Raw genomic sequence first — 25,382 nt, 5'->3', positions numbered from 1 at the left:
GTCTGTCCCCCCTTGGGGCCCTGCCACACAGGGTCATCATGGCAGCCCACCTGCTGTCACTGCCCGTCTGTCCTCTCCTCGGGGTCCTGCCACACAGGGTCATCATGGCAGCCCACCTGCTGTCAACGTCCGTCTGTCCCCTCCTCGGGGTCCTGCCACACAGGGTCATCAGGGCAGCCCACCTGCTGTCAACGCCCGTCTGTCCCCTCCTTAGGGTCCTGCCACACAGGGTCATCATGGCAGCCCACCACTGTCACCGCCCGTCTGTCCCCTCCTTGGGGTCCCGCCGACAGGGTCATCATGGCAGCCCACCTGCTGTCACCGCCTGTCTGTCCCCTCCTCGGGGCCCTGCCACACAGGGTCATCATGGCAGCCCACCTGCTGTCAACGCCCGTCTGTCCCCTCCTCGGGGCCCTGCCACACAGGGTCATCATGGCAGCCCACCACTGTCACTGCCTGTCTGTCCCCTCCTTAGGGTCCTGCCACACAGGGTCATCATGGCAGCCCACCTGCTGTCACCACCTGTCTGTCCCCCCTTGGGGCCCTGCCACACAGGGTCATCATGGCAGCCTACCACTGTCACTGCCCGTCTGTCCTCTCCTTAGGGTCCTGCCACACAGGGTCATCATGGCAGCCCACCTGCTGTCACTGCCCGTCTGTCCCCTCCTTGGGGTCCTGCCACACAGGGTCATCATGGCAGCCCACCTGCTGTCACTGCCCGTCTGTCCTCTCCTCGGGGCCCTGCCTCACAGGGTCATCAGGGCAGCCCACCACTGTCACTGCCCGTCTGTCCCCTCCTTAGGGCCCCGCCACACAGGGTCATCATGGCAGCCCACCTGCTGTCACCACCTGTCTGTCCCCCCTTGGGGCCCCGCCACACAGGGTCATCATGGCAGCCCACCTGCTGTCACCGCCTGCTGTCCCCTCCTTGGGGTCCCGCCACACAGGGTCATCATGGCAGCCCACCGTCACCACCCGTCTGTCCCCTCCTTAGGGTCCTGCCACACAGGGTCATCAGGGCAGCCCACCACTGTCACTGCCCGTCTGTCCCCTCCTTAGGGTCCTGCCACACAGGGTCATCATGGCAGCCCACCTGCTGTCACCATCCGTCTGTCCCCTCCTTAGGGTCCCGCCACACAGGGTCATCATGGCAGCCCACCTGCTGTCACTGCCCGTCTGTCCCCTCCTTAGGGTCCTGCCACACAGGGTCATCATGGCAGCCCACCTGCTGTCACCACCCGTCTGTCCCCTCCTTGGGGTCCCGCCACACAGGGTCATCATGGCAGCCCACCTGCTGTCACCACCCGTCTGTCCCCTCCTTGGGGTCCCGCCACACAGGGTCGTCATGGCAGCCCACCACTGTCACCACCCGTCTGTCCCCTCTTTGGGGTCCTGCCACACAGGTCCTCAGGGACCGTCAGTGAGGACAAAACCCAGCAGGACTCCTGTCCTGTCACAACTTGGTCTGGGGCTTGTTAGAGTGCATTAGAGGGGCTTAGATCTGGGTGCGGGCTTGTCTAGAGCCTTGTAAGGTCTGTGCCTGTCCGGCCGTCACTCCTGGGAATGTTTCCCGTGGTTCATGTCATTGCACTTTTCTGTCGTGTGTACCAGTTGGCATTTACTTACGGCACGTGGTGGGGTGGGGAGGGGTCACGGTTTTCTTCTGGGTTTAGTTTAGTGGGAGGTTAAACCAGGTTCTGCCCTCTGAACCCCCCGAGCCGTCCACTTGGACCGTGCGCGTGAGTTCATGCTCACTGCGTTACGAGGGCAGCACCTCTTTTTGCGTGTTCTGTCTCTGGGAAAAGCAGCTGACGTGATCGGAACCCGCGAGGTCCCATTCTGAGACGTCTGTCCCCTCCGCCAGCTGCTGAGGCCTGAGTGCCCCAGAAGTCGTGACTGCTCTTCCTGACTTAGTGATCTTGGGCACGTGTCCCACAGCGTGTCCTTGTGGTGCCAGATGTGCACCCCAGTGAGTGCTGCTGCCCGGGTTGGGGGGGGGCTGGGGGGGGTGACGGTTAGGGGCGGGGTTAGGGTTAGGGCTAGGATGGGGGTGGGGGTGACGGTTAGGGGTGGGGTGAGGGTTAGGGCTAAGGCTAGGGGGGGGGTGAAGGTTAGGAGTGGTGTTGGGGTGAGGGTTAGGGTTAAGGTGGGGGTGAAGGTTAGTGGTGTGGGGGTGGGGGTGGGGTGAAGATTAGGGGTGGTGTTGGGGTTAGGGTGGGTTGGGGTTAGGGTTAGGGTTGGGGTAGGGGTGAGCGTTAGGGTTAGGAGTTAGGAGTTAAGGGTTAGGACTAGGGTTGGCGTAGGGGTGAGGGTTAGGGTTAGGAGCTAGGGTTAGGATTAGGGTGGGGGTGGGGGTTAGAATTTGGGCTAGGGTTGGGGTGGGGGTGATTGTTAGGGGTGGGGTTGGGGTAAGGGTTAGGGTTGGGGTGAGGGTTAGAGTTAGGGCTGGGGTGGGGTTGGGGTGAAGGTTAGGGTTGGGATTAGGGTTAGGGTTTGTGTTAGGGTTGGGCTGGTGGTGACATTTAGGGGTGGGGTTGGGGTGAGGGTTAGGGCTGAGGTGGGGTTGGGGTAGGTCTGCCGCGGTGGGGGCAGGGACCCAGCCAGTGGAGCCGTCGCCTGCTGGCTCCCAGGGCGTGCGTCATCAGGAAGCCGGGGTCGGGCGGAGCCACCGCTAGAACCCAGACGCTCCGGGATGGGACTCAGCGTCCCCAGCAGCGTCTCAACCACTGTGTGGAACGCTCACCCCGGGCTTCCTGGCTTGGTCACACGTCTTTGGGCAGTGGTTTGGGTGCCAGCAGTGGTGTTTCTGTATCTGCCTCTCCTCGAAGAGTCTGGGAGTTTCTGTCATTCAGTCGTAGTGGCGTCTGCTGAGCCTGCAGTGTAACCAGGAGAGCGTGGGCAGCTGAGGGAAGGGTGGATGGCATGCCGGGGACTGGGAGAGGTGCCCGGAGTCCGTTACCCGCGGTCAGTCTTGCCCTCGCCGCCCACCCCTCGCTGTAGCCTCGGGGTCCGGCTGTTCTGTCGCCACCACAACTTGACAGGCTCTTTTCTCCTTCTTGGCCTCAGCCACCACGAGAAGTTTTAGATGAACTGAAAATAGTCGTGGCAGAGCTGAGCGCCGTAACTGAGTGCTGTTGGGGTTGTCACACAGGCCTGTGGGCCCAGGGCCTTGCTTTATTAACTGAGTAAACCCATCTGTCTGCGTAGCTGTTAAAACTCGTGCTGTCAGTCACACGCTACGACCTGGTACCTGATCTAGAATTTGGTCTCCACTGACGTTAGCTAACGTGGCAGAGACCCCTGAACAGGAAGTGGAGTGTGGTGTTTCGTAGGGGCAAGTAGACATGCTCACTAGTGCAAGATGATTTGCAAAAAGTTCTTTGAATTTGTCTTTGTGCTAGGAAAAGAATGAAAGGTATCTTCTGCTCTTCCCAAACACCTTGCTAATGCTGTCGGCCAGCCCCAGGATGAGTGGCTTCATCTACCAGGTGAGCACGTTACCGGCTTGTGTCCTGTGCTTCCCGCGGGTCTCAGGAGGACCTTCAGGCCGGCTTTGCATTTGCGCGTTAAGTCCTGCGAATGCCTGTCTGCTCTGTGTGCAGTGTGTGCTCTTCTGGATTCAGGTGGGGACACAGAGCTCCGGCCGTTTCCTGGTGTCCGTTCTAAGTAAGAGGAAGCCATGAGGACAGAGTGCTGTGGGCCAGGCCGGTGCCTGCCCCTGCCCGGTGTTTGCTGTGTGGTGTTGTGTTCAGCACGGGCTTGTGGGTAAGGGCGGAGGCCTGAGCCACGGCTTCGCGAGCGTGCAGCTCTGCCCCGGGGGGCAGCAGGGGAACACGCCAGCGTTTGGCCTTTCTCGTTTGAATCATTTCACCGCTCTCCTCTGTGACGATGAGAGCTAACCTGGGAAGATGGCAGCCGCGGTGGACGTCCTTGGCAGGCCTTGCCGACCCCTGCTGGGCACTGAGTCCCCGGGGACTCAGACACCACCCGCCGCTCTGTTTCCCCGCCTTGTCCCCAGCCAGGCTGGTGGGCTTCCCCAGGAGGCCTTGTCACCCCGAGGACTTGTCAGCACACAGCCGTTCTAGAAGGTGTGCTTTGAAATCCGGCCAGATCTGTGCAGGCCGACCCGGCAGCCTGAGTTTTCCTTGGTGCTGCGGAGAGCTGAGCTCATACCTGCGGAAGTCACGCTCAGCCTGGCTGGGTCCCCTCCCCCTTGGGGCCGCGTGGGTCAGAGCCTCCTGCCCCTGGCTGCACGTGGGTCCTGGGGTGGGTGGAGCCGCTGCCTCCGGTTTGCCCACTCTGGGCGCCGTTTCCGGGGCAGCTTTCCTGCCTGGATGTGCTGACCGGTAGTCTGTGTGCCGTGGGCATTGGTGTCTGCTTCTAGAACCTGCCCTCGGGGTGTCTGAGCCAGCAGCATGGGATGTGGTGCCCCCGGGGGCCAGCGCTGCAGCTCAACACGGTGACGCGGCCATCACTGTCCAGGGGGCTCTGGGGCCCTTGGAGGCGGAGGGGCACTGAGAGTCCTGGGTGGGAGCTCTGCCTTCGAGGTGCTCAGAGTCCTGCTTCCTGGCTGGCCGACTGTCCCCCAGCTGCTTGGCCTGGCCCGGCCTGTGTGCCGAGGTCTGTGCGAGCAGGCCCAGCTACTGTGCTCAGCCGTGCCTGGCACCTCCCTCCACCGACAGCGCCGCTCCCTGTCCCCCCATGCCTGTCACGCGTGCAGCCTTGCGCATGGCCGCTTGCTCGTGTTTGGGGAGCCACGTGGTGTAACTCGCTCAGTTCCGGTCTGGCCTCAGGCCCCACCCTAATTTTACTGCACACACGGAGCTTCTCTGACTCCTCATGAGGCACACGCGTGCCTGCTCGGCACAGCAGAGAAAGGGCAGCACTCCTGCACTCCCGGCAGGTGGGCTGCTTGTCACGGCTTCCTGCCTCCTGGGCCCGTGTGCCGTTCACCCTCTGGGTTTTGGTGTTAGGTGTTCTTACTCGAGAGAGACGCGTTTGTGTTCCATATGCGTCTGCTGCCAACAGGCGCCTTTGAGGGTCGCACGGTTCTGTCGTTTCCGAGATTGTTTAACGCTGCTCCATCCCTCATCAGGAAAGCACTGATTGTGTTTTGGCGGGGTCTTTTTCAGGGAAAGCTTCCGACGACAGGAATGACAATCTCGAAGCTTGAGGACAGCGAGAGTCATAGGAATGCGTTCGAGATATCAGGTGATGGCTTGAGCGCCGCGTGCAGACCATGAGCACTGCGTGTGCACCGTGTGAGCGCCGTGTGTGCACTGCATGTGCACCGTGTGTGTGCCTCGTGAGTGTCGTGTGTGTGCCATGTGAGCGCTGTGTGAGTGCCGTGTGTGCGCCATGTGAGCGCTGCATGAGTGCTGCGTGAGCACCGTGTGTGTGCCATGCGAGCGCTGCGTGTGCACCGTGTGAGCGCCGTGTGTGCACCCTGTGAGCACTGTGTGAGTGCTGCGTGTGCCCGTGAACACCATGTGTGCACCGCATGAGCGTGCTGTCTGTGGGGCGGGGGCCATGGCGCTCAGCCACTCTCTCCCCACTCAACCTCTCTTTTCCTGCCCATCCAGGGAGCATGATCGAGCGGATACTGGTGTCCTGCAGCAGCCAGCAGGACCTGCACGAGTGGGTGGACCACCTGCACAGGCAGACCAAGGTGGCGTCCGTGGGCAACCCCACCATCAAGCCTCACTCCGTGCCGTCTCACACCGTAAGGGCGTGCGCGCGTCTCCTCGCAGACCCCAGGGCCGCCGGCTGATCAGTGCTCGCAGCGTTGTCAGCATCTTCCTCAGGGGTGCCGAGTGCCTGGGTCCCATTTGTGCGTCCAGCAGTGGGTGACTGTGGCGCTCCTGTGACAGCCCCGGCGCGCGTCCTGACGCAGGGACCGGACGGCTTTTCTGAGGGCCGTGCCTGTGTCTCGAGTCTCCCGGGCGAAGGGGGCGGCCAGATTCTCGCTGAAGGCCTTACCCAGGACGTGTGCTCAGCGTCTTCGCTGTCAGCAGTGTCGCTAGTGTTTCTCCAGGAAGCTCAGCGCGGTGTGGGTTTCAGAGCCTCAGCGCGTGTCGGCATCGTCACCACCAGAGTTCCGTGCGGAAGCCTCTCGGCGTGCTGCCGACGCTTGAGGCGTCGGTGCCTGCTGTTGCGGCTGCTGTGTCTTTACCCGATCGCACCAAGCAGCCGGCAGACTCTTCTCCGTAGCCATAGCCGTAGCCCCGCCTCCCTTGTTGGGGCGGTTTTCCGCCGCGGACTGCGTCCTGTTTGCAGCCTGCGTGTCAGGGCTCCCCGCGTCCGTGACTGGACCTGCCGTCCTGGGCTTCCCGTCGCGTCGCCGTTGAGCTCCTGGTGGGCTGCCGGAGGCCAGAGGCGGGTTCTGACGCGGCTCCCGCCCTCGCGGCGTCTCGAAGGCGGCCGTTAAGCTGTCCCCTCCTTCTCCCTGAGTGGTTCTGCCTCTAGCTTCCCTGTGTAGACACTTGGCCGTTCTAGAAGCCTCCCAGTGACGTGTGTGTCCTCACGGGTGTTGGTGAAGAGTGGTGGCAGTACAGGTTTCCCCCCTCCCCATAACCTCACCCATGCCTGGACACTGGCTCTCGGGGTTCCTTCTCACTGTGTCCCCCGCCCTCTCACGGGAGCCCTGGAGACACTCTCCTCTCCTGGGGACCTTGTCTGGGTCGTGCGTTCCCCCGTGACCAGCTCTGCCCAGCTCCCGTCAATTCTCATTCTGTTCGCTGTGCACCTGTTGTGTTTTCACGTACGCAGACTGTGACGTCATCACTGCAGGGCTGTATCCAGAATCCTGCCCTCTGACAGTCCCGGGGCTTGGAAACGCTGATTCTGTAGTTCGCGTAGCGTGCAGGGCGGGCGCGTGCTGACCAGCAGGCCTCTCCTCCAGCCCCTGCTCCCGGGGACTCGGATGTCCCTCCCCAGAGCCACCCGCCGCCCCATCTCCTCCCGGGAGGCAGGCCTTGCCGCTCCTGTTCAGGTGTCGTTGGCGGGTTCTGATTGTTACCTGTCTGACTGGACGTCTTCTCATCTGGCTCTCAGTGCAGGACTTCGGGAATGCAAACCTCACTGGCAGCCTGCCCCTGGGAGAAACTGCATCTTGAGTAACTGTTCTATTGCAGCCGAAATGTTCAGAATGCAGCCTCGGTTCCAGTGGTCGTCTGTGTTGTGTAAAGGACCAAATCCTGGATGGTTTTGGCTTTTCAGGTCCTTTCTGCATCTGGCTGCCGCCCTGTAACACTGTGAATCATGGATAGGAACTGGCCGGCTGCTGGCTCCCTCACTTCCCTAGGGCCCCGTCCCCAGAGCAGGGACGCCTGCTCTTTCAGAAAACGCGGGTGGGAGTGCTGCGTGAAGCAGCGTTTACAAACACGGTGGCCGTGGTGTGTCTGGCCCCGAGCCCTAGCGTGGAGCTGCTCCCTGGTGACCTGAAGCACGTGTGTGGGCAGCCCCGTGCTCACGCAGGGGTCATATGATGCACGTGGCACAGAAACCGACCGCGCGGAGGCAGAGAGCAGTGGTGGCAGCCTGGGGCTCGCTTTGCTGCCAGGGTCTTTGTGAGTGGGGTGGAGGCAGTGACGCAGGGGCGGGGCAGCGGAGCTGCTGCAGCCTCACGCTCGTCTGCTCTTCTCGCTCTGCCTCGCAGCTCCCCTCCCATCCGGTCACTCCGTCCAGCAAGCATGCGGACAGCAAGCCCGTGCCCCTGGCACCTGCCTACCACACACTGCCCCACCCCTCCCACCACGGCACCCCGCACACCACCATCAACTGGGGACCCCTGGAGCCTCCGAAGACTCCCAAGCCTTGGAGCCTGAGCTGCCTGCGGCCTGCACCCCCACTCCGGCCCTCGGCTGCCCTCTGCTACAAGGAGGTGAGGTCTTGTGGCCGCTCAGCCGCCAGTGACCGTGAGCTTGTCTTGACGTCTGGGTGCGTGAGATGGGTCTTTCTGAACTCCACCCGCTTTCTTCTCTCATTTCAGTGAACTCAGGAAGGAAGCATCTGTGTTTCTCTATGACATTTAAGAAACAGGGGCCTTGTGCCTTTAACATGGGGAGAGGGCTGCCTTGGTCCTCTTGTTCCCTCCACGCAGAGTCACGGGGAGGGGTGTGTGCAGGGGCAGCGTCCTGTGCAGGGCCGGGAGCCAGGAGCCTCCGCCCCTGAAGGGATCTGGAGCTTCCGGGTCTGACGGCAGCACGTTGGTGCTGCGTGTCCTGCTTCTGCGCCTGTGACCCTTCCTTCAGGCGGGTGTTCCTGCCAGGGACCCCACGCTGTGTCGCCAGAAGCTGTGAGAGACCGCGAGAACATTCCCAGATAGAAACAAAGTACTGTTTCAGGCAGCTTTGCCCTGGGCTTGTAAGAAGTGGTGACGTGACGTCTTTGTGCTGCTGCTTTCTGGCCTGGCGTGGTTGCGGATGCTGGTGCAGTGGACAGTCCCGTGTGCTGTGACCATGCCTGTTTGGACACAGAAAGGAACTGTCTGGAAGAACGTATCAGAAGATGTTTTCACTTGGGGAAGCTGATAAGTGATGGGTGTGGTTTTTTGTGAGTGTGAGAGCATTTAGGAGGGAGTAGGGGTGAGAATGAGACTGAGTGTGGCAGGAGGTTGCAAGGGAGTGTAAGGGTGTGAGTGTGGTGAGTGAGTGTAAGCATGAGAATCAGGTTGTGCATATGGGTGAGTGTGGGCAGGTAGGAAGACAACTGTGGGAGGTCACAGGTGTGAGTGTGGGTAGGTAGGATGGAGTGTGAGAGGGTACAGGTGTGAGTGTGGGCAGGTAGGATGGTGAGTGAGAGGTTACAGGTGTGAGTGTGGGCAGGTAGGATGGTGAGTGAGAGGTTACAGGTGTGAGTGTGGGTAGGTAGGATGGTGTGAGAGGGTACAGGTGTGAGTGTGGGCAGGTAGGATGGTGAGTGTGAGAGGGTACAGGTGTGAGTGTGGGCAGGTAGGATGGTGTGAGAGGGTACAGGTGTGAGTGTGGACAAGTAGGATGGTGAGTGTGAGGGTACAGGTGTGAGTGTGGGCAGGTAGGATGGTGTGAGAGGGTACAGGTGTGAGTGTGGGCAGGTAGGATGGTGTGAGAGGGTACAGGTGTGAGTGTGGGTAGGTAGGATGGTGTGAGAGGGTACAGGTGTGAGTGTGGGCAGGTAGGATGGTGAGTGTGAGAGGTTACAGGTGTGAGTGTGGGTAGGTAGGATGGTGTGAGAGGGTACAGGTGTGAGTGTGGGCAGGTAGGATGGTGAGTGTGAGAGGGTACAGGTGTGAGTGTGGGCAGGTAGGATGGTGAGTGTGAGAGGGTACAGGTGTGAGTGTGGGTGGGTAGGATGATGAGTGTGAGAGGGTACAGGTGTGAGTGTGGGTAGGTAGGATGGTGAGTGTGAGAGGGTACAGGTGTGAGTGTGGGTGGGTAGGATGGTGAGTGTGAGAGGGTACAGGTGTGAGTGTGGGTGGGTAGGATGGTGAGTGTGAGAGGGTACAGGTGTGAGTGTGGGTAGGTAGGATGGTGTGAGAGGGTACAGGTGTGAGTGTGGGCAGGTAGGATGGTGTGAGAGGGTACAGGTGTGAGTGTGGGTAGGTAGGATGGTGAGTGTGAGAGGGTACAGGTGTGAGTGTGGGTAGGTAGGATGGAGTGTGAGAGGGTACAGGTGTGAGTGTGGGTAGGTAGGATGGTGAGTGTGAGGGTACAGGTGTGAGTGGGTGGTTAGGATGGCAATGGTGAGAGGGTACAAGTGTGAGTGTGGGCAGGTAGGATGGTGAGTGTGAGAGGGTACAGGTGTGAGTGTGGGTAGGTAGGATGGTGTGAGAGGGTACAGGTGTGAGTGTGGGCGGGTAGGATGGTGAGTGTGAGAGGGTACAGGTGTGAGTGTGGGTAGGTAGGATGGAGTGTGAGAGGGTACAGGTGTGAGTGTGGGCGGGTAGGATGGTGAGTGTGAGAGGGTACAGGTGTGAGTGTGGGCGGGTAGGATGGTGAGTGTGAGAGGGTACAGGTGTGAGTGTGGGCGGGTAGGATGGTGAGTGTGAGAGGGTACAGGTGTGAGTGTGGGTAGGTAGGATGGTGAGTGTGAGAGGTTACAGGTGTGAGTGTGGGTAGGTAGGATGGTGTGAGAGGGTACAGGTGTGAGTGTGGGTAGGTAGGATGATGAGTGTGAGAGGGTACAGGTGTGAGTGGGTGGTTAGGATGGCAATGGTGAGAGGGTACAGGTGTGAGTGTGGGTGGGTAGGATGGTGAGTGTGAGAGGGTACAGGTGTGAGTGTACGTGTGAGTTTGGGCAGTTAGATGCCCTGTGACACCTGCGTTCGTACCCTGGCACCTGGTTCTGGTCCTGGTCTGGTCCAGTCTGTCTTCCTGCTAATATGCATGCTGGGAGGCAGAAGCGGGCACTCAGGAAGTGGGTCCTGTCGCCTGTGAGGGAGACCTGGGCTTGAGCCTGGCTCAGCCCTGGCTGTGGGAGATGTTGGGATGGAACGAGCAGGTGCGGGCTTACTTGCTCTGTCTCTCTTCCTTGCCTCTCCCTGTGTTCGTCTCTGCCTCTCGAGTAAGTCAGTGAAATGAAATTCCCCGGTGGCAGCTCTTCCTGCTGGGCCAGTGGAGATGCTGCCTGTGGAGGGGTCAGCGTTTCCCGTTTCTTCCCTAGGATCTCAGCAAGAGTCCCAAGACCATGAAAAAGCTGCTACCTAAACGCAAGCCCGAACGGAAGCCTTCGGATGAGGAGTTTGCCTTGCGGAAAAGTGAGTCCCCGCGGTGCGCAGGGAGGGGCCCGCTGCAGACTTGGCACACAGAGGCCCTCAGAACGGGTGGTGCGCAGAGAGGGGCCCGCTGCAGACGTGGCACACAGAGGCCCTGAGAACAGGCAGTACGTGGAGGGGTGCCCGCTGCAGGCTTGGCACACAGAGGCCCTGAGAACAGGCAGTGCACGGAGGGGTGCCCACTGCAGACTTGGCACACAGAGGCCCTGAGAACAGGCAGTACGCGGAGGGGTGCCCGCTGCAGACTTGGCACACAGAGGCCCTGAGAACAGGCGGTACGTGGAGGGGTGCCCGCTGCAGGCTTGGCACACAGAGGCCCTGAGAACGGGCGGTGCGCGGAGGGGTGCCTGCTGCAGGCTTGGCACACAGAGGCCCTGAGAACAGGCAGTGCGCAGAGGGGTGCCCACTGCAGACTTGGCACACAGAGGCCCTGAGAACAGGCAGTACGCGGAGGGGTGCCCGCTGCAGACTTGGCACACAGAGGCCCTGAGTACGGGCGGTGCGCAGAGGGGCGCCCGCTGCCTTGTGGTGCAGCCGAGGCAGGCGTGAGCCGCAGAGGACCCTGGCACCCTCTGCCCTGGGCTCCTCGTGTGGGAGCCTGCAGCAGTGCCATGCTGGCTGCTCCGTGTCCACCTGCTCCCCTGCTCTCCTGGGTTCAGGTGTCCGTGCACTCGCCCCTGTCTCCGTCCTGCCTCGTGCCCGTTCCGCTCCCCAGTGGACGGCGTCTGCACTGCTGCAGGTTCCGCACGTGCCCTCAGGGCCAGCACTCACCGTGAGCTGCTTGGATGACAGCCTTGGGAGACGTAGAGCTGCGTCGAGGGGCGCGTGACGAGCCACTGTTCCACCGTCGCCCATCTCAGCGTCTCCACTCTCTCCCCCGAGACTTCTGGGAAGAGGGATAGGAAGCAGCCTGTGGGGCTGTGGGGGGGCAAGGAGCACCTGTGTGGGGCTGTGGGGGGGCGAGGAGCAGCCGTGGGGGGGTGAGGAGCAGCCTGTGGGGCTGTGAGGGGGTGAGGAGCAGCCTGTGTGGGGCTGTGGGGGGGTGAGGAGCACCTGTTGGGGCTGTGGGGGGGGGTGAGGAGCACCTGTGTGGGGCTGTGGGGGGGTGAGGAGCAGCCTGTGTGGGGCTGTGGGGGGGCGAGGAGCACCTGTGTGGGGCTGTGGGGGGGTGAGGAGCAGCCTGTGTGGGGCTGTGGGGGGGGGTGAGGAGCACCTGTGTGGGGCTGTGGGGGGGGTGAGGAGCAGCCTGTGTGGGGCTGTGGGGGGGGGTGAGGAGCAGCCTGTGTGGGGCTGTGGGGGGGTGAGGAGCAGCCTGTGTGGGGCTGTGGGGGGGGCGAGGAGCACCTGTGTGGGGCTGTGGGGGGGCGAGGAGCACCTGTGGGGGGCTGTGGGGGGGTGAGGAGCACCTGTGGGGGGCTGTGGGGGGGTGAGGAGCACCTGTGGGGGGCTGTGGGGGGGTGAGGAGCAGCCTGTGTGGGGCTGTTGGGGGGCGAGGAGCACCTGTGGGGGGGGCGAGGAGCACCTGTAGGGGGCTGTGGGGGGGGCGAGGAGCAGCCCTGGGGGGGCGAGGAGCACCTGTGGGGGGGGCGAGGAGCAGCCCTGGGGGGGCGAGGAGCACCTGTGTGGGGCTGTGGGGGGGGGCGAGGAGCAGCCATGGGGGCGCGAGGAACATCCCTCGTGTGTGAGGCATCCCGGGGCCGCCTTATGGGTGTTGTCTGTGCTCGGCTTGCCTGGTTCCGTCCTCTCCATGAACAGCCTCAGGGTTGGCACGGTAGCCTCCTGAGCAGCTCACAGAGCCCAGAGGTGTGACAGGGCTCTGTGACTCTCCGGGTTGTTGGTCCTCTTGGCACCCCACCCTGCACCCCTCGGGGACCTGTTCCTATGGTAGCTGGTGGGAGAGACGTGTGACCAGATCTGAATGTAGCTGGCCTTGCTCCAAGGAAGACAGAAGTGTGGGGCAGTGCCCCGCCTGCCCGGGCTCAAGTCACACCACTGTCACTGTCACTGTGTGACCGCAGCACAGGCTGTGTTCTCAGCCTGACAGTGGGACCGTGGTAGACTGGAGAAGTCAGTGAGCCGCACACACACTCGCACTGGCTGTTCTACACACACACCTGTCCTCGCCATCACCACCCGCTGCAGCGGCACCCGGCATCCTCCAGCCCCTTGTGACGGGGTGCTGCACGTGGAACTTCTTGGGGACAGAGAATACTGAGGGCTCGGTGCCCCCTCCTTCTGCAGGTGGGAACCTGGCCCCGGGAAACGCGCGGCTGTGGGCACTGGGGTGTGGTTCAGTCACCTGGACCTCGTGTGTGCCAGGAGCACAGTGGGACAGGCAGACCCCATCCTCATGGTGCTCAGCTGGGTACTGGGAGGGTGCTGGCCTGGGAGTGCCGCAGAGACAGGCGGGGCACAGTGGGGGCTCCTGGACAAGGGTGGAGCCCTTGGGGCAGGGGAGGGACCCTCCAGTCCTGGTCAGAGCCTGAGGCAGGGCCCCAGCTGTGTTGAGCAAACAGTGGGAGACCCTGGGCCCAGAGTGGCCTCAGGTGGAGTGAGCCCTGGGTGGCCAGGTCAGACTTGGTGGCCGCGTGGAGAACACGCTGAGAGGCGTGGCCTGACAGTGCCTGGGTGAAGAGCCAGGGTCCCGGTTCTCCGTGGACGACAGCAGCACGGTGACCTGGTGACCCCCTCGGGGAGGGCTCCGGGCCAGCGCTCGCCAGCTCTAGGCTGTGCTTTCTTAAGCGCCAAAGTCCAAGCGGGCAGGACTAGATCAGCAGGAAGAGTCATGGGTTTCGTTGCTACTGGTGGTTCATGAGTGGGTCAGAGACAGAGACAGGGTCTAGCAGTCTGCTCCCCAGACGCCCGCCGCCGCCAGAACCGGGTCAGGCAGACAGGAACCAGGAATTCAGTCCGTGTCTCACCTGAGTGGCAGGGAGCCAGTCGCTTACACTGTCCCCGCTGCCTCCCGGGTCTGCACTTGCGGGCCGGGGAAGGACGTCCTCCCCGCCCCCCCAGCCCAGACACCCGCCCGAGGCTGCCTTGTGTGCGCCTGTGACGTGCAGCCAGTTTGCCTCTCCAGAAGGTCAGGCGTGCTCGCTTCCCGCGGCCGGTGAAGACGTCTCCTTCCCCTTGTCCACAGCGTTGAGGGCTGCCACGCTGGTGCAGCGTGGAAATTGAGGCCGTGTCTGGTTTCCGTGTCTCCCTCGCTGAGACCAGTGTCTTCCCTCCCGCCCTGTGCTGCGCGTCCCCATCTTGCGCCCTTTGTCCCGTCTGTTTTTGAGGTCTGGTGGCACTTTATGAACCCCCACGGCAGAGTGGGCACAGTTCCTCAGTGTTAAAGGGGAGGCCTGTTTCTGGTTGAACCCTGGCGTGTTCCCAAATCACTTTATGAAGTTCTTCCGAAGATTTATTAGAAAGGCAGCGTGACGGGAGGAAGGGGCGGGATTCTCCATCCACAACCCAGAGGCCCCGGGCTGAAGCCAGGAGCAAAGAGCTCCATCGTGGTCTCCCGTGTGGGTGCGGGGGCTGATCACAGGTGCCCCGTGTGGCACGCAGCCGTCGTAAGCTGCAGCATAACCCACTGTGCCGCGATGCAGGGTGAGACCCTGTGTACTGAGGAGTTAGTCACACAGCCCTACAGGTCACGGCGTTAACCTCCTGCCCGTCTACTGCGGCATAACCCGCTGTGCCGCGATGCAGGGTGAGACCCTGTGTACTGAGGAGTTAGTCACACAGCCCTACAGGTCACGGCGTTAACCTCCTGCCCGTCTACTGCAGCATAACCCGCTGTGCCGCGATGCAGGGTGAGACCCTGTGTACTGAGGAGTTAGTCACACAGCCTTACAGGTCACGGCGTTAACCTCCTGCCCGTCTACTGCAGCATAACCCACTGTGCCGCGATGCAGGGTGAGACCCTGTGTACTGAGGAGTTAGTCACACAGCCCTACAGGTCACGGCGTTAACCTCCTGCCCGTCTACTGCGGCATAACCCGCTGTGCCGCGATGCAGGGTGAGACCCTGTGTACTGAGGAGTTAGTCACACAGCCTTACAGGTCACGGCGTTAACCTCCTGCCCGTCTACTGTGGATGCCAAAGTATCTCTAAAACACAGAGCTCCCTTCTAGATACTTAGGAAGCAGTTAGCTGACCAGCGGGAGAAGATGTGACGGCCATTTTGACTGAGTGGTGCCCTTGCACCCCTGCAGCTGCCTGTGCCGGGGACACCCGTGGGGACGGCAGTGTGTGTGTATGTCAGGGACGCCTGTGGGGACAGCAGGATGTGCGTGTGTACATGTGTGTGTGTCCGCACCCGTGGGGACCACAGTGTGTATGTATGTGCGCACACATGTGCGCGTGTGCCGGGGACACCCATGGGGACGGCAGTGTGTGTATTTATGTCAGGGACGCCTATGGGGACAACAGGATGTGTGTGTGTGTCAACACCCATGAGGACACAGTGTGTGTGTATGTGTGTGTGCCAGGGACAGACACCCATGGGGATGGCAGATTGTGTGTATGTCAGGGATGCCTGTGGGGACAACTGGATGTGTGTGTGTGTGTGTGAGTGAATGCCCGTGAGAACAGCAGTGTGTATGTGTACTTGTGTGTGTGTGTGCGTGTCCCGCCTGCGGGGGCGCTTGTGGGGAAGTAGCGAGTACGTGTGTGTGTCCTTGTGCGGGGGTGCCCGTGGGGACAGCATTGTGTACGTGTGTGTGCGCGTGTCCACGTCCTGGGGTGCCCATGGGGACAGCAGCATGTACATTTATGTGTGTGTGTGCATGTGCATGTGTCCGCGGGGAGACACATGTGCACGTGTGGGGCACCGTGGTGACAGCAGCGTGTACGTGTGTATGTATGTGTGCATGCGTGTCCGTGTGTGGGCGCCGCGGGGACAGCAGTATGTGTGTTTGTGTGTGTGCGTGTGCATGTGTCCGTGGGGGACATGTGTGCGTGTGCGGGCGCCATGGGGGCTGACGTGTGGTCTCTTGGCAGGCACTGCGGCCCTGGAGGAGGACGCGCAAATCCTCAAAGTCATCGAGGCCTACTGCACAAGTGCCAAGACCCGGCAGACGCTCAATTCCAGTAAGTTCACCACCTGCCCACGCCCGGCTCGGGGGGTGGGCTGCGTCTGTGGGTGCAGTTGGGGTGGAGCCCGGGTCCCCGGCCCCGGAGCAGGGCCTGAGCGGTAGGCAGGGTGTATGGGATTCTAGGTAGCGTCTTCCCGGGGAGGCCCTGTGTGCGTGGGTGCCAGCCTGCGCCGAGAGCGCTGCTGAGCCGGCCTGGCATCGGCTCGGTTTTGTTGATGTCGTTGGGCTTCTTTTTTGGTTTCAGTTTTGTAGCTGCTTGGAGTTCTTGTACAAAGTCTAAACCTAGAACAAGGCTTGCTCTCTTTTTTTTTTTTTAATTTGCTTAAGAGCGTGGTTTTTGTGGCCAGCGGAGTTGCTTGGCAGCTGTCGGTTGTGTGGCTCTGGTGTGTGTGTGGGCAGCGCAGGCTCTTGCTGGGGCTGGCTCTGTTTCACTGGGTTGTGCTGGATCCCTGTCCACCTGGACTTTGGCGAATGGCTGATCTCGCCTGCTGGTGCAGACCGGCGCCCCGTCCTGTTGGCTCTGCCTGTGTGCAGGTGGCTGTGGCTGGCGGGGGAGCGCCCAGGCGGCTTCTGTGGACGGCCTGCCCTGGGCAGTGTTTTACCCAGTGTTGTCCTTTTCCTGTTCTCAGTGGTGACGGTGCCTGTGTGTGCTAACCAGAGGCAGAAGAGAGGTGGAAGGCCCGTGAGCTCGTCACCGTGTGGATGAGTCGGTGTATGATCGAGCAGCCGTGTTGTGATCTGGGGCTTGTATTTTGGCTGTGCTTGTGTTTTTAATTGGTCTTCTCAGTTTCACTCCCTTGAAGTGGAGGGGTCTGGAGCAACAGACCGGGTCCTGAGCGTGGCGGCAGTGGCCGGGCTCTGTGAGGTCGCCCCTGTCGCTTGGCTCTGTCACGTGCTGCCTTCCTGCCGTGCAGAAGCGTGGAGCCGTGTTGACATCTGCTGTAGTTTGTAATTGGGCAGAGTGTCAGGGGGGCTCCGAGGGTTCTAGCCAGCCACGGCCTTGAGCCTGAGCCTCTGCTGTGAGCAGCGGGAGTGAGGCACAGTTGGTGCTGCCAGGAGGGGCAGGGTCCCCGTGCAGGCGCTGGGAGTGGGCGTGTAGTGGAGCAGCTCCCGAATGCCCAGGAGCCCGAGACTCGGCGTCCTTGGTGCTGACTTCTGTCTCGAGGAGCGAGGCCGTGGCAGACGATGGAGAGCTGGGTCTGACTGATGGGCAGCCCTGGCTGCTGTCACGCCGGTCCTCGGGCTTCCCTCCGAGGGAGCCGCTCGCAGCCCTGCCTGACCAGCATCTCTGCTCATGGTCAGCAGCTGTCCGTGGGGTCATTTTTCTCGTGCGCTCTGGTGCCCACTTCCCCTGTGGCCTGTCTTGAGGCCGTGCGCGGGTTCACCACAGCCCCGGGAACGGGCAGTGCGTGGGGGAGGGAGGGCCGGGGACCCTCTGCGGGGCCTGTGGACCCACAGGTGAGTGTGACCCCGCTGCTGACCCCTGGTCTTGGCAGTGATGCTCAGAAGTCAGCGGAAGTCCTTTGGGGTCGTTTTGCAGTTGTCACATAGACTTAGTGCGTGGGAAACGGGTTTTCAATAGCCGTAACTGGTACCTTTTACAAATAATGTTCAAAATGACTGTTAATGTGAATACAATATGGGATAGAACTGGTTAATTGCTGAGTGCTTAGAGAATCAGCTTTTGGCGTGGGTATAATTTGTAAAAGATTTCTTAACTGAGAGCTTTACGACAGCATTTTTAAAAAGGAGCAGTTCGGAAGCTGTTGTGTTTAGATTTATTTTTCAGCAGTAGCAGTAGCTGATGTAGTCAGTGCTAAGGGTTACACTAAACTTGAGCTTGTCAGGAAGACCCAGCCGTATGTAAGCAGAAATGACCGTTGCTGCCGTTTTTTAACGATGTTTTCTCTCTTCCTTCTCTTCCCGTCACCTTTTGCTTCCGTCCGTGTCTGGTTGTGGCTCTCCTGTCCGCCCTCCCCTCTGCCTGTCGCATCTGTCGCCCTCCCGTCTTAGCGTGGCAAGGCACTGACCTGATGCATAACCACGTCTTGGCTGATGATGACCAAGCAAGCCTAGAGCCCCTGGGGCGGCGCAGTAGCCTCTCTCGGCTGGAGCCCTCAGACCTCTCGGAAGACTCTGAGTATGACAGTATATGGACAGCCCATAGTTACAGAATGGGTTCTGCATCTCGTAAGAGCTGTTGCTCATATATCTCTCACCAGAACTAACGCACTCTCAGCCGTTCTTAACCAGCTTGTGGTACCGCAGCCTGCTTCTCTAGGTGTTTTCTTGCTGTCCCTCGTCTCCTTTATGTGACATTTTAACAACTCTTAGAGTGCTCCTGGTATTTCCCATGTACCTGTGGAGGCGTACTTGCCAATCCGAGTGTGCGTTCACGTTCCTGGCCACTGGAGGGGGACGGGGTGTTCACCCGAACATTCACGCCTCTACCTGAGGGTGCTTTCCTTAGTGGGGAGTTGTTCTGTAGCGCCTCAAGGTTTGCTTTTTTAATCCTCAGTGTAGCAGCTGCCTCTTTCTTTTTGGATACAGCTGTATGAACACTTTTATATTTTATACTGAAACACACAGGGCTGGCATCTGAGTGCCACCACAGAGGGGACGCTGGCCTCGTACACAGGGACCTAAATGAACACACTGACCCAGCAAGTGGTGGAGGGGGTGGGGGGTGGGAGGCATGGTGGCCGTGTCCCTGGCTGTGCTCCTGTGGCCATGTGGCATGTGTGTGGGCTCTGGGCAGTGCCAGCTCCCACGCGCTCCGAGCCTGTCTCGACCCCACTGCTCTGCTCTGCCGTGCGCGGGGCAGAGGAGAGGGTGTGGTCACGGCTCAGCCATCCAGGCTCGTCCTCACGCCACACTACTGCCTGCAGCCCCGCCCGAGCCCCAGGCTGCAGCGCTGGGCGCCTGCACACAGAGAGGCCTCGGTGACGACCGCCGTCGAGTGCCTTGGCCTCCGTCCTGGCGGGGCTGCGCCCTGACACGCCCCCGTGGGAGCCGTGCGCTCCGAGGAGGCTCCCTCCGGAAAGCCCCGTTCGCTGCCCTCACGCAGGCTGACTCCGCCTCAGACGCAGCTGAATGTGGCCTCGAGTCCACCCCCGGCCCTGGCTCGAGGGGCAGAGCGCGGGTCCCCCACGTGCTCTGTCGGTGTTAAAGTGCAGCCTGTGGCTGTGTCTGAAGGACGCGGGAGAAGCAGCTGCGGGAAACGAGGCGCCACACTGACGGGGAGTAACGTCTCTTCCTTTCCTCAGGGCAGCTGCGAGTGCAGGTGCCGGGACGCCGCCCCTCCTGCACCAGGCCCACGTGCTCAGTGTTGCGGTCTTGACCAGTGCTGTCTCCTGGAAGCTGGCCCCGCTGCTCCCAGGCCCCAGGGTGCTAGTGGACTTGGGCAGTGGCTCACTGTGTACCACGCGGGCAGCTCATTCTGCGTGGGACGAGGCCAGGGCAGAGTCGCCGGGACGGTGGTCACGCCCAGGTGTTTGTCCCCGCGTAGCCGCTGACCTGCTCTCCCCGCTGGAGATTGCGTATTTTTACACCAAGTGGCAGAAGCAGGAAGTTGAGGCAGGTGCGTGCAGACTCGGCCCAGTGTTGGTCTGCAGCATAGATGGGGTTTATCTGTGGTGCAGCCAAACAGCAAATGGAATTTTTGGAGAAATGCAACTTAGAAGTTTATATATTCACTCCAGACCGCACTATGGATTTAGAAGCGGCTGTGTTTTTATGTCACATAGGACAGCCATCTTTTCTGATCCTGACCGTGGAGTAACTTTGTGTGCTTAGGAACTGTAATAACTCGTGCACTGGCTTAGACGCCTTTGCCTTGCCTTAGTGAGCCTGGCCCCCCGACGCCCCGTGCTGGCTGCAGCACAGCACTGAGGTGCAGTCGCTGCACTTGGGTTTTCTTAGTGCTAAGTATCGTTTGGTTGTCTGACAGAGACATTTTAGTGAACTCCTACACACCAAAGTTCAGACAGTTTCCCATCATTCCTTTTTGTACCAGTCAGAACCATCCCGACGACGGTTTCTGTTGAGGGTAAGATCACCACAGAATACTAGCGTGAACTTCTCTTCATTTGTATTTGTTTTGAGTGTCTGGCACCATGAGCTTTTGTGACCTGGTGACAAGTTCTTGTGCTCCAGGTCCAGAAAGACGTCCCCGGGCGGCCGTGGAGCCGGGCGGCCCGAGGGCCGTGTTTCTGCTCCGTGGAGCTTCGGTCCTGCTGACGAGTGTCCTCTGTTCATGCAGTCCTGTGGTTGCTCCGTGGGCAGCCGGGGTCGCGCCGGCCGTGGGGCGTTGCCGCCGTTGCCGCCGAGCGAACACTGGCTGCAGGAGGACCCCAGGCTCTCTGCGCTGCGTGTTTTGCGTAAAATTGCAATACACAGCGATGTGTACATAGTGGCATCAGATCTGGAACAGAAGTCTGTATATACTGTGCTCTCTGTCTGTGACTGGGAAAAGCCATCTCTAGTACCTGACTCTTTGAAACCCGACTGGCTGTATATTGAATGTAGCATTGCATTGTACAGTGTGCACATTATCGTCTGTGGTTGCTATGACAATGAAGTGTTTGTTTTATATTTTAAAAAGACATCTGTCATGTACAGCTGGAATAAATTTTGCATTTGCTAGCCTGTGGCTTTCCGTGTTTGTTCGTGGCGGGAGGGAGCAGCGCAGCTGCAGTGCCGTGGGGTCGGCTTCGAGGCGGCCCCGGCTGTGCCGCGCTGTGCCGCGCCGCGCCGCGCCGGCCACCCTCAGCCATCCCCTCCTCCTTTTTTTCTTTGCTTTTTAAAGCGAATCCTCAGTCACCGGGAGGTTTTCTTCAGAAAGATGCGTCATTGTCTTTTGTGCGTAAGTGAAAAAGCGGCTCTTCCAGCGCGGTTTTGTTTCTGGAAAGTGCACGTCCAGCTGGCCGAGAGGTGGAAGAGGAAGCCAGATGAGAGGGAGAGCAGCCGGGGCAGGCGCCGGCCGCAGCCGCTGAGCGCTCTGGGGGTGCCGACTCGGGGTCCCCGCTCCTCCGACAGTGAGTGAGGGTCCTCCGCGCGAGCAGCAGCGTGGCGTGGCCCAGGGACGTCCGCAGGGATTCTGAGAGTGACCTCCCTTTCAGTCGTGCGAGCTCGGAGCAGGGAGGTGCCGAATGCAAGACGGCTTGCCGGCTTTGCCACACGTGCACTTGACTGCTGGGCCGAGGGGCGGATGCTCCCTTTCTGACAAAATGACGCTCTTTAGGCTTCAGCACGGGCAGACTCACGCACGTGTGCCCGCACGCCACACGCGTGCCCAGACCGATCTGTCTGCGGGGCTTAGTTGTGAAGGTAAGACGCGGGCCCCCGAGCTCCGGCGCGAGGCCTGCTCTGTCGCTGCCTGGACGGGACACGGCGTCTGAAACGCAGGTGTTTGGTTCGAGCTGTGCTTCCCAAACCAAGGCCCAGGTTCTTGCGGTGCCTCCGGCGTGTCCCCAAGCGCTGGGTCACGTCTGTGAGGGAGCGAGCGCCGAGCCCATGCTGGCCGGCGTCTCTGGATGAGCACGGTGAGCGGGTCCCAGCCTGCAGGCCCCTCCTGGAGTCCTGTGGCTGAAGTGCGGGCTCGGGTGTGAGTGCCCGTCACTGTGTGTCATTGCTCCCGCTCCCTCTGTCGGGGAACCGTGCCAGCCACGGCCAGCCAGCGGTGTGGCGCATTTCCGGCACGTCTCAGACCACGGCCCGAGAACCACGAGGCGTCCTCGGTGATGCCGGGAAAGAGAAGGCAGGATAGAGAAGGCCGAGTTAGAGTTCCGTGCGTATCTCTGGGCGAAGCTCACCAAAGCCTGGACCGTGCTGAAGCGCCTCGTGGCTCTCAAGTCGTGGCCAGAGGACACCACGCTCCCGGAGTGAGGCCGTGAGTCCTCTTGGCCCCTGGAAACCAGGGTTTGGGAAGCACAGGCCTCGGCCGTGCTGGAGCCGTCGGTGCGTGAGCACCTGCTGGCTCACCGGCAAGCCTGCAGCTGGCGTTCCCGCGCCCGTGCGACTCGGGGCCTCTGCCCGCAGTAGGACGCCCACAGTCGTCCGTCTTAGGGCCGCTCTGTTGTCATCAGAGTAACAGAACAACACTCAGGCGCCCGTCTCTACACAGGCTGGTTCCCGAGTCAGCCGTGCTACACGTGCACATTCACGGCTTTAGTCCCTGTCAATCAGCGCGGGGAACCTCCAGCCTTTGTCACTGGAGTTAATCGCGTATTGACAGCATTATTTAGATTGATCCTCGGGGGAGCTCCACGGTTCACCCGCTGTGAGGTGGGGGCTGGGTGGTCAGAGGCGGGCTCGCCCGAGGCGTGCAGGGCGCCCCTCGCTGCCCCGGGGACGTCTGTGGTCTGTCTCACTTGTCGTGGCAAAGCTGTAGTGCCAGGAAGCTAGAAGAGCCAAAGACGATGGAAACGTGTGGACTTGGGTGCACCCAGAGTGCATCTCCCGAGACCCTGTCCCGCCTGCGTCCTGTCTCCCCTGCGTGAAGACGCGGTGCAGGTTTGTGGGGTGGATTCGGAACTAACGCGCACAGCCTCAGCCGTCTGGACCCAGCCTGGACGGCGGGCAGCGGCTGCGGCGCGTTTCCCTCACGGGCAGTCAGGGAAGCGCTGCTCTCGGCGCATGTGCTGCGGACGGCTGGGTCTTCACGAAGCCCTTCGTGTCTCTGTGGGCCGGGGGCCCACGTGTTGATTCTTCCTCACACAAGCATCGCCCCGGGGGCCCACACGTCCCCACGGCACGGGGCCTGGGAAGATGCAGGCTCATCTCGTGCGGCTTCAGGGGGCCCGGGGTACCTGGAGGATACCCGGCTCCCAGAAGGGGCATCACCCTCCCCCCGGTCTTGCAGACCCTGTCTGAGACCCTGGGGAGACTGAGCTGCCAGCCAGAGGGGGTTCTTGAGCCCCGTTCCCTGAAGTCAGCCCCGTGCTGGGGTCGGGCTGGGGCTGGGGTGTGGCCTTGCCGGGCTGCCAGAGCCGCTGGCCGGCAGAAGCCAGTCGTGCACCGTGGTCATGCCAGCGTGAGCAGGAGGGCCAACCGAAGCCTGGACCTTGGGACCCCTGGGTGACCAAGGAGGGGCCGGCAGCCTCTGCTGCCTGAACGAAGTACTTGTGTCGGGAGGGTGGGGCCGGGAGACCTGCCAGGGCCAGTCCCTGTCCCTTGGTGCCACTGTGGGAGTCTGACGCTGCTTGCGTTCCGAGGAGAGCAGGCTGACCGCAGCCGCGGGGGATGCTCGTGGCCGTGAAGCCGTGTCTGCACAGCGCCCTCGGCGTCCGACGCCGGGAGCATGAGGCAGCCTGGAGGAGCAGAGCGAGTCTCCGCCTGTGAGTGCTTTTTCCTGGAGCAGCGTGGATCACAGCCCCGGGCCGCCTCCCGCAGGAGACGCCGTCTTCCCTCCAGCCTGTGTCTGGCCTTGTGTTTCAGAACTGCGGACGGTGTGTGTGGTCTCACAGCTGAAATAAAAAACCGCTGCTTCCTTGCCTCTTACTAAGACTTGGTTTTCTTCCCTCCACTTTGCAAATGAGTGTCAGAGTCTCCCAGTGCGTCTCAGCGGCACAGATCCGCACCGGAGCCTGCCCGAGGTCGGCCCGGGCAGGCTGCGTGCTCGGGTGCCGGCGCTGGGATCCTCCGGTGTTGTGAACAGCGTCTTTCATGTAGAAGAATGTGTATGTGTCCGGGAATAATAAAGTTTGTGTTAAAAAACCGGCTGCCGAGTGTCGCCTTTTTAGACACCGCTGTGATGTTGTCTGTAGTGTGCAGTGTGCCACTGCCGGGTGCTGAGTGGCAGGCATGGGGGGGAGGGGGTGTTGTCGGGTCTCGTGCGTCGTCCCGAGATTCCTGGGAGAAGGTGATGTCTCGGAATTTGTGACCTATGCAGACACTTGTGGTCAGAGCCTGTGGAAGGCCCCTAGTGAGGTTCAGGGACGCAGGTTTATGCATGTGACTCCCGGAAGGGCGGCGTGTGTGGGTGCGGGAAGGGCGTGCGGAGAGCCGCCTGTCTCGGGGGTCTGGGGGCGCAGCTGCTGGAGGTAGCGTCTGAGTCATGCTGTATAGTCAAGTTGTGTCGCCCAGCTGCCGCGTGGCGTTCACCTGAGCCGTTCTGTTTTTTATTTTCCCTACCCTAGGTTCACGCAAAGAATCTGCTCCACAAGTTTTGCTTCCAGAAGAAGAGAAAATTATAGTGGAAGAAACTAAAAGTAACGGCCAGACGGTGATGGAAGAGAAGTAAGACGTCTCCGCGTTCCCACTGCCCGTGCGGCTCGGGGGCGGAGGGCCAGTGCGGGCTGGGGCTGGGGGGCGGTGGGCCAGTGCCGGCAGGGGGCTGGGGGGCCGAGGGCCAGTGCGGGCTGGGGCTGGGGGGCGGAGGGCCAGTGCTGGCAGGGGGCTGGGGGGCCGAGGGCCAGTGCGGGCTGGGGCTGGGGGGCGGAGGGCCAGTGCGGGCAGGGGCTGGGGGGCGGAGGGCCAGTGCCGGCAGGGGGCTGGGGGGCAAAGGGCCAGTGTGGGCAGGGGCTGGGGGGCAAAGGGCCAGTGTGGGCAGGGGCTGGGGGGCGGAGGGCCAGTGCGGGCAGGGGCTGGGGCGCCGAGGGCCAGTGCTGGCAGGGGGCTGGGGGGCAGAGGGCCAGTGCGGTCAGGGGCTGGGGGGCGGAGGGCCAGTGCTGGCAGGGGGCTGGGGGGCCGAGGGCCAGTGCTGGCAGGGGGCTGGGGGGCAGAGGGCCAGTGCGGGCCGGGTGCTGGAGGGGTCTCCCCAGGCCTCTGCCCCCCCAGCCAGGCTGATGTCCTCATTCTTCTTCTGTCACAGGAGCCTAGTGGACACTGTGTACGCGTTGAAGGATGAAGTCCAAGAACTGAGACAGGTATGTCACTGTTGGTTTCGTGTGCGCACACATGTGTGTGTGTGTGTGTGTTCAATGGGAAAAAAAGGAAAAGCCCTCTGCAGATTAAAAAAAGGACCACGAGGAGATGGTGTCTGTCGCATCCGACCAGTGCAGCGGTGGCTCTGGGCGTGTGGCTGGGCCCGGTGGGAGCTGGGGCGTGGCCCGTGGGGACACTTTTGAGCCGAGGTCTGTGCTGTCGGAAGCCATCTGTTGGGATAATTTAGAACTCAGATCCTGCCCCCGAAAACTCCATGAGGTCCCTGATTCGTCTGTGCGGGCACATGGGCCAGTCAGCAGCATGTGTCACACTGGCCAGGGGTGGTATTGATGTGTATATGTGTGGTGTGTGCATGTGTACACATGTGTGCGCGTGTGTGGTGTGTACATGAGTGGGGTGTGTGATGTGCATGTGTGGGGTGTGTGCATGTGTGGTCTGTGGTGTGTGTTCACGTGTGGTGTTTTCACATGTATGGTGCCTGCACGTGTGTGGTCTCTGTGTGGTGTGTGCAGCGTGCACATGTGTGTACATGTGTGTACATGTGTGTGAATGTGGCATGTACACGTGTGGTCTGCATGTGTGCATGTGTGGCCTGTGTTCACACGCGTGTGGTCTGAATGTGTGCATGTGTGTACATGTGGTTGTGTGTGGTCTCT

General features: G+C 61.3%; 1 protein-coding gene across 9 annotated transcripts in view; it reads left to right on the top strand.

Moving 5' to 3' along the window:
* The window catches only part of ARHGEF7 (Rho guanine nucleotide exchange factor 7), a 171,967-nt gene that overhangs the window by 144,147 nt on the left and 2,438 nt on the right, over positions 1-25,382 (top strand). For 6 of the 9 annotated variants that reach the window (XM_070048561.1, XM_070048559.1, XM_070048558.1 and 3 more), the window contains 9 exons: positions 3,402-3,488; positions 5,133-5,211; positions 5,583-5,722; positions 7,658-7,882; positions 10,642-10,735; positions 15,746-15,835; positions 17,854-18,030; positions 23,979-24,078; positions 24,653-24,707. In XM_070048561.1, coding sequence (XP_069904662.1) covers positions 3,402-3,488; positions 5,133-5,211; positions 5,583-5,722; positions 7,658-7,882; positions 10,642-10,735; positions 15,746-15,835; positions 17,854-18,030; positions 23,979-24,078; positions 24,653-24,707 — 1,047 coding nt within the window. The remainder of the gene's footprint in view (positions 1-3,401; positions 3,489-5,132; positions 5,212-5,582; positions 5,723-7,657; positions 7,883-10,641; positions 10,736-15,745; positions 15,836-17,853; positions 18,031-23,978; positions 24,079-24,652; positions 24,708-25,382) is intronic. The other 3 variants (XM_070048562.1, XM_070048560.1, XM_070048565.1) reach the window with 1 other exon arrangement.

Source organism: Oryctolagus cuniculus, chromosome 9, assembly GCF_964237555.1.
Source record: "Oryctolagus cuniculus chromosome 9, mOryCun1.1, whole genome shotgun sequence".
Classification (NCBI taxonomy): domain Eukaryota; kingdom Metazoa; phylum Chordata; class Mammalia; order Lagomorpha; family Leporidae; genus Oryctolagus; species Oryctolagus cuniculus.
This window is presented reverse-complemented; position numbering and strand designations above follow the sequence as displayed.